General features: G+C 33.0%; 1 protein-coding gene across 1 annotated transcript; it reads right to left on the reverse strand.

Moving 5' to 3' along the window:
- On the reverse strand, positions 1,093 to 3,318 carry LOC109830788 (disease resistance protein RPS2-like). Its single transcript, XM_020398155.1, has one exon. It carries the CDS (start codon positions 3,316 to 3,318, stop codon positions 1,093 to 1,095), a length of 2,226 nt encoding a protein of 741 aa, XP_020253744.1.

An 8,906-nucleotide genomic window follows, 5' to 3' on the forward strand; every position in this document is an offset into this window, starting at 1 on the left:
TTGTCGATGCTCATGTTTTGTTTTCCTACCAACTGTTTGTTTGTATGCCTACCTGATTTTGAGTTGCCTAGTATGGGATGTATGTTGAGTGACAAATACTTACAGGTGTTTGGCGACGGGGCGTGTCCAGTAATTTCTCGAAATCTTAAATTGCATTAGGGAAAAAATATTAATGAATGCACACGTAACGTAAATAAAATTATTAATTATTATGACTACAAAAGTTAATTTAAAAGAAAAAGTAGATAGTTTATGAATCACAGTTAGATACAACGAGTATACAATCACCAATATACTTCATCATAAGTAGCAGAAAGCACAACCAAAATACCTCATGGTCCTTAGTACATCCACACAAGCCAGTTCTAAATAATAATATTCTTCTAATTTTCTATAGGATCACGAAGTATAAATCTGTCACTGTAACAAAATACAGCCACAAATACTCTCTCTCCAAAGTTGCAGTATTTCTCATTTTCTTCTGCCAAAAACCATGCCTGGTACGCAACCACGCTCGCCACATTTCTTTCCTGGGCACGAGAAGTCTATGCCCAAGAAGCTTGCTTTCCTGCTCATCTCCGAAGTCTGGAGAAGGCAGCAAACATTTAAAAAGGTACGAGGCTGCACCACAGTAACGTCAGTTGAAAATGTGAATTCAATGCAAATAGTAAGGAAAAAAGAAACAGTGTTTGTTGAGAAACAAATACATCAGTGGCTGTGAAAAGTTGATTAGCAGGAGCTATACGTAGAATAGCCCTTGCTTCTGATGATGCAAAAATAGTAATTAAGCATAAAAGAAAAACCTAGTAAATTGAAGAAAACCCACCCAAATCTAACTTTAAAAAAAAACAATACCCTTGGAAATGAATTCTTTCCCCCCTTACCTTGAAGCAGCGAGGAATGCTGTAGTAGTGAAAATGAAGTGTGTGTAGTGGCAGTGAAAATAATTGGTAGGATTCCAAGAGAATATTTGCATTTTTTTTTTCCATTCAAGTTAAAGGGACTTTATCTAACATAAATTTGAAGGAAAAGATTTCCTAGCTCTGGAGAAAGGTCTTAACAAAATGGTACAAAATGGACATAGAAGTACCTTTAATAAGCCGGCTCTGAGTAGGCCACTATAGGATTCCAGTTCCATTCTGCATCACTATCCGAGTCCTGGAAGGAACGACTAGGCTTCAGTAAAGGAATGAAATTGGACTTGATCAGTTCATCTTCCCATTCCAACAGCTCCCACCATGATGCAAAACACGTCACTGTCACTCTTTGTCTTGTAAGAATTGTGATGTCAGTCAGGTTTGAGCATTTCATAACTTTTAAAATTGTCAAGCGAGGAAGAGTCATCAATCTCTTTCCGCAGTTGAGACTCTTTAGCCCTTCCATTTCTTTCAGCTCTAGCCTTTCCAGATTCGGGAAGATATCAATTTCTTTGTCGTCATCGTCGTCGTCCTCAACATGGATTAGTTGTTCCATTTTACTACATCCCTCAAGCACTAACTTGCGTATGGAAGTGATACTTGCATTTTTCCACGAAATGACAGCTTTGGGCAATGATGAAAGGTATAGTTCTTGTATCTCTGCAAGACGTGTCCATTTAGAATCTGATCTTCGGCTTTTGATGACTACACTTTCCAAATCATTGCAACTTTTGATGTACAGAACCCTCAGATGTTGGACTTCTTTCAGAAGACTTGCCAACGATATGGTTGTCAAACCTGGGAAAGTTCTCAAGGTTAAGTTTCGTGTGGATATTGCCAACTTAGGAGACATTTTGAGCTTTTCTAGAGCATCTTCTCTTTCTATAGTGATTCCGAGTGTCTTCAAATGCGGCAATTGATCGATTTCATCTATATTGGCCCCATCTTGAGTAGTAGGGCCTACTTTCCAATCCCCGAAACTGTAATCCATTTCCAGCACTCTCAAGTTAGTGAGATTTGCAATGAGATGTTTCGGCACGACTCTCAGAAACCATGTAAACTTTAGTATCAAGAACCTCAGCTTGGCTAAATCTTTCATCTTCATAGGCAGTGACCTGATTGCTGTACTGCGAAGCTCAAGATATCTCAAATTTACTAAATTTCCTATCCCTTCTGGCAGTTCCTTAATGGGATTATTGGATAAATCCAAGACTCTCAGCTTTGGCATGAACCCGAAGAAGCCGTCGCAGATTTTATTCAGACCATTTCGTCGAAGCAGTAGTGTAAGCAATTCAGGGCAATTTGGAATGTTATAGAGTCGACGTATGCCATTATAGGCAAAGGAGATTCTTTCGGCATCTTCCTGCCAATAAAACCTACGCAGTTTGCGGTTTGCACTTATTAACCATTTGTGTTCTGATTTAGATATCCACATGGCCAAAACACGAGCCATCGGGTGCATGCATATCATATCACTATCTGAGTTAGTCTTCAGTAAGAACGTTATCTTCAAATCTTCGATCAGGTTATACCCACTGTTGTAGGCCTCATGCCCATGATCATAACGCTTCTCTACTATAATTTCTTCACCTAGGAGGAGGTTTATCAAGGACTCTCTTGCATAAGCTACACTTTCTGGAAGCAAAGAGCAGAACAGAAAGCATGTCTTCAACTGCTCGGTGCGTAGATTATCATAACTACGCTTCATGCGAGATATAAATTCAACGTTTGTAAGCTGAAGAAGCCCATATGGTATCTCAAGGTTCGTTATTACATAACTCAACACTGACCGGGTGCATTTGTTTGCCACTGATTGTGCGATATTCTTAATTGCGATCGGTAGACCACCACATTTTTTCAAGAGCAATTTAAGGTGGTAAGGTCTCCTAGGACCTACCTCACACCCTGGCATCATAGAGAAAAGAAGGAAAGATTCATCGTCATTCAAGCACTCAACGAAGACCTTTTCAGCACCCATACTTGCGCACACAGCTTCTACTTGTGTGGAGAGAATGATCTTTGATTTAGACGGAGGTTCAGGAATGGGTATTCCTACATCATGAAGATTCAAGTGCCTCCATATATCATCCAAAAACAATACAAATGGCTTGTCTTTGAGGCAATAATGTATGGCCCTTCTCCATTGCTCTCTGTCCTCGATTTCCTGCCAATGTATTCCCAGTCTTTCCATAACAATCACTTGAATTTCCTCTATAGTGGGATGGTCGGGGTGGTCGCCTACTGTGACCCAGATCACATGGTGTTCTCTTTGTTGAAGATGCTCGTTATTGAAGTTTTCCAGTAAAAGGGTCTTGCCTACTCCAGCCATCCCATAGACCCCGATGATATTTGTGTTGTCACCTTCAAAATAATTTTCAAGCTGCTCCTTGGCTGACTCCATGTCTACAGCCAAACCCCCAGGCCTCTTCAAGAATCGGTCTGGTGAAATGTTTAGCTAGCAAATCCCTCCGATAACTTGTCATTTTCTAAATGTTCTTCCACTCTTTTGATCATCATCTCTGCTGTCTTGCTCAGCGAGTAATGTCCCTTCCAGTTAGGAAGATAATCTCCCATGCAACGCGGGTCCCTATCATACTCGATTCTGATATCATTTAATTTATCTGTTGCATGAAATTGGAAAGAACCAGGGTCAAAACTGAATGATATCATAAAGATTGTCAATATTAATATGTGTGATTTGGGAGATTAGGATGATTATTTCTTTATGGCTAGTCATGGAATTGCTTCTCTTTGAAACTTGAATTGGCGTATATTCGTATTCTGCATATGGGAACGTATGTATTGGACTAGTAGCATCAAATCTATATAAAGACATTTTATACATGTTCCTGGTTTCATGTTAAGGGTATTAGAGAAATTGCTTGATATCAAGCTGAAGAAAACATTAATTGTGCAAAATCCTGCGTTATCATATCATACTCTCTTTAAAAGTACGAGTTGGAGAAAATCTTTCCATGATCAATATTACCCTTAACTTTTTTAAAGTATTATATTGTTATTCTAATCTATTCTAACTTTCCTATCTTCTTTGAATTTATAATTGAATGATTTATCCTATCCATAATGAGACTTAACATGTAATTAGATAAAAGAGATACGTTTAATATAATTCAAATCTTTTACTTATTTTAGTTTGCATAGAAATCTAAAAAATATATGCTAGCCAGCACCTAAAAGTTTTTGAACCTTGTAAAAATATCCTCTAAGTTTTAAAATTACAAAAATACCCCTACAAATTCAAAATTTTATTAAAACATCTTGAAAATTATAAATTTTACTTATTTCAATTCAGGGAGAAATCTGAAAAGTATATGCTAACTAAAAAATAAAAGTTTTTTACATTGGAGAAGGTATATTGTAAGTTTTGAAAAATGCAAAAACACTCTTAAAAATTTAAAATTTGTAAAAAACAACTTAAAAATTTTAAACCTATAAAAACACTAAAAACCTACAAATAACACAAACAACCCCCAAAAATTTATGAAATTTGTAATAAACACTAAACATTTTACAAATTGCAAGATAAAACCATCGAGATTGTAAAATTTATAAAAATCCTGATAATTTCCAACCTAACAGTACATTGAAAATATTGGAGTTACAAATATCCCTTGCATAATTTATAATTTATAGAAAACACCTTCAAGTTTCAAAAATTATAAACAAATACTCAAAATTCAAATTTTACAAAAAATACCCTGAGAATTTCAAACTCATTAGTAAATTAAAAATATAAGAATTATAAATAATATATAAACAACTTACAATCTATAGAAAAGACCTATAAGTTTAAAAATAATAAAAAACCCCTAATATTCATAATTTATAAAAAAACACCATGAGAATTTCTAACATGTAGACGCTAAAATGAATATACAAAATTACTAGCAACCCCTAGAAAATAAAAAATTTATAAAAAATATCATACTCCCTTTAAAAGTATAGGTTTAGGAAAAACTTTTCATGATCAATATTACCTGATAACTTTTTTAAAAAGAACATACGTAATTAAAAATCTATTAGATTTGAAATTTACAAAAAAACAAACTTAAAGTTTAGTACATTGCAAATTATCCCTCCAAAGTTTGAAAATTTTCAGTGATTTTTTGTAGTTCCTTGATTTTAATATAATTTTTAATAGTTTTGTGTATTTGTAAATTATAAAAGTTTAGGGTGTTTGTTTTTATAATTTTTAAAACTTTTGAGGGTGTTTCTTTTGTAGTTTTCTAAATTTTTATTGTGTTTTTAGTGTAATGCATAGATACATCAATTAATGATAATATTGAAGAGTAAGTTGTTCTTAAAATGTATTACGCTATAGTTAAGTGTGCACATCACTATTCCTAGGCAGTATAGTTTATACATGTAAAAAATTTTAAACAATCTATATAGTGGTTAAAAGTTTTTTAACTTTAATGTACTATTTTTTATAAATTATATTTAATGTAAACTCACCATATAATTTTGACTGTGGTCATTATAATTTTAATACGTTTAATCGATTTACTATATAAGTATATAGACCATATATTACTTTACTTTTTTGCATGAACTAATATTTGGCACTTAATAATTTAAATTATTATTTTTAAATTTAATATAAAGAGGAGATTTAATAACATTTATTTATTTACCTACAGGATAATATAATTTCATTCCTATTTTTTATTTGAGATTTATTTTATAGTTACATGTATCAAATTAGTAACTAAAATAATAATTATTTATGCTTAAATTAGGATGATTGTAGTTGGTCACTCACTATAAAATTTTTATGAAGATATATACCTTACTTTCTATAATTATCTACACTGCCCATGTATATTTTATAAATTAATTGTTAATTTGACATATTAAATTACTTTTCCTTTGTAGAAGTTTCTTCTTTGACTTTTGGATTATGTAATCACTATGTCATCATTCTAGCGTAGAAAGGACCTCATTCTAAATGACTTCAAGCTAATGTTTGAGTTGAACTGAAGTGTATACTATTGCTACTATGTGTATATATTTTTTAGGAAAATCATGTCGATACTTTTTAAACAGAAAATAATATCCTAACCTCTGATATTATAAAAATAAAATATAGCCAATTGAGTGACTAGCAAAAGAGGATTTTCATCAGAAAAGTGTGCATAATAAGATAAAGAGGAAAGGTAATGGCATTGCCAACAGTATTATCAATAGCAAACTATAATGTAAAGTTAATATATTTTGTAAAGCCCAACTACTGGCTATAAGCATCAAGGTTTTCATATATATACTTTATAATTTATTAAAAGGGCATATAATCTTATATAATAAGATTGATTTAATACTGAATAGTAATATCATTATAAATGAGCAATTATAAAGATGTTAGGGATTAACATGTATGTATTTAAGATTTCAGGACGAAGATCTTAATAACATATTTATATAAGCATGCTCACTTCGTCACCTATTATGTTCACTTTTCTCCTCGCTCATTCTCCACCAATTTCGCTGTCACGCTCGGAGAGAAATAGAATTCATGTTGGTGATGTCTTCTCTTCCTCTATCCCTCGATCTCATTTATTTTAAATTAGTTTCTTTAATTTTTTTAATATTTTCTTGGATCCATTTCATGTTGTATTTTGTGAAGTGTCTTGTTAGATTCAATTTAAATATATTTTAATTTAATTACTATTTTTCCCTATTTATGGGTCAATTAATCACCAGAATGTTTGGGTCTTTTTGCCCATTTCATATTTTGAATTAACAGTTTACTTTAGGAGAATTTTTAAAAAGATCACTTTTTTGAAAATATTAGCAAAATCGACTGTTTTACATAATAATTAACAAAATTGACATCTTTTTTGCCACACCATCAAGACTGGCAAAAAAGATGTTGATTTTGTAAAAAAATCATCTTTAAAATACACGGGACTAATAATCTCGTGTAATTAGAGAAGATTAATTACAAAAGTAATTAAAGTCAGAAAATACACGAGACTACCACTCTTGCATATTTTACAGTCGGAACCAGAAAATACATGAATCTACTATATATGTCCTATATACAAAATAATTTCTCCAGGCAAGTGAGTTATAATAGCATTTCTCATTCACATTGTTTGGAGTAAGATTTGATAGGAATATTGCATCAAAGAGAATTTTTTATATTTAAAGTACATTGTGAAATATATCATAATCTCCCAACTCTAATTTCACAAGAAAATAATCCTTCATACTTTCAGTTTCACTTCTATGGTATGGAAAATGAGCTATAAAATTGAATGTGAATATTAGATAATGTAAATATGTGTGAAACCACAACTAAAAGATAATGTAAATATGAGTCAAACTACAACTAAAAGTTTAATGGACATATTACAAGTAAATTCATATGAAAAATTTCATTATGAATTGAATGATCACCTATCTTTTAAAGACTTCAAGATACTAATAAATAAAGATATTGTAAAAGATCAATGTGTTCATAACTAACAAATAGTAGATCACGTGGCGACAGTCTGGGTTGATGATTGAGTTGATGATCAATCCTGCAAAAAACTTTATTTTTCTCTTTTATTTTTATTCTATTTTTATCAATTTCAATAACCATGATATTCAACCACGTGCGTTGCACATGCAATCCAACTAGTATATAAAAATGTATGTACTTGAATCAACTCTTATCCTCAAAATACTGTAATGAAGCCTCTGTCTGATCAACCTCTGTAAGTTTCTACAAGTTTTAGTCATCAAATTGATATCAATTAGGCAATCATCTAAGCCACCACACTTATTTTACTTGTAATCAATAGTATACTTCTAAAACTGATAAGATCTAAGTCCAAATCCAAGTCACGTCCAACCCTCCTAAAAAGTCCCGCAATGAATTATGTGTGATTAAATCGTTATCTCGTCGAAATTTACCAATGTTTCGATTAATTGACATGCAAATCAGATTATTCTAATATGAGTTTTACTACAGGGACCCAAAATATGAGACCAACATGGAGACATGTGAGGTGTCTCTCTACTATTGCATAATGAGTTGGCCATCATTTTTTGGGTCCATATTTTGGGTCCATGTAGCAAAGCTCGAGTCCTTGGGGAATTTTCATCCAATAAATATTCTGCTTTCCTTTGGTAACTGAAATCACCAATCAAATACCAATCAGATAAAAAATTTTAACCAATCCCCAAATCCACCACTAATGATTACTATTTTATTTCAGGTTACATAAAAAGGATTCCCTTAAGCTGTATTAAGTTTGCCCAAACTTAAAATCGCAAATCATAATCGTTTTCATCCAATACTGGAGAATCAAACTTTTAACTTTTAGTAATGATTCATAGTCTCCAATTAAAAACATCATCTTTCTAACGAACTGATGAACAAACAAGCCTATTCAATAACTATTCAAACTTTCTCTCATTTATTAATCATCCATCACACCATCAAAAATAAGGGACAATACTCATAAAACTACTTCTAGTCTTTCTATATTAACATGAATCAAGTCAACATGTAATAAAAGATTGAAACCCTAACTTAAAACTCAATAAAGATTAAAGGGAACTCATGCCAAATCAAAAGAGATAATATATGTTTGGTGTTGAGAAGTTAATGTAATTGAGGGATATTAGAGGGGTTTTATGTAAATGTGTGTGTAAGGCTATATAAGCTAAGCTATCCTATCAATAGAAATCATCTTTTAGCCCTATTCTTTCTACATGGTATCAGAGCCATAAACCTAGCCGCCTCTCCACCATTCTCCATCCAGATCCAGCCCCGACGAGGAGGTCCTGATCTCCACGCTCTGCACTGGTGATCTCCGTGCTCCGCTTCTGCCACGCTGACCCCCGATGACGACGACCGACGATGAGGTCCTGACCCCCGACGACGACGAGGTCCCGATCATGACGGCAACCTGAAGCTCTCGGACCCCCAACGGCAACCTGATCGTGATGGCAACTTGAAACTCGCGACGGCAACCT

This window comes from Asparagus officinalis, chromosome 2, assembly GCF_001876935.1.
Source record: "Asparagus officinalis chromosome 2, Aspof.V1, whole genome shotgun sequence".
NCBI lineage: Eukaryota > Viridiplantae > Streptophyta > Magnoliopsida > Asparagales > Asparagaceae > Asparagus > Asparagus officinalis.

Bases quoted from the DNA above. Each gene is read 5' to 3' on its own strand.
- LOC109830788 (XM_020398155.1), bottom strand. From the start codon at position 3,318: ATGGAGTCAGCCAAGGAGCAGCTTGAAAATTATTTTGAAGGTGACAAC.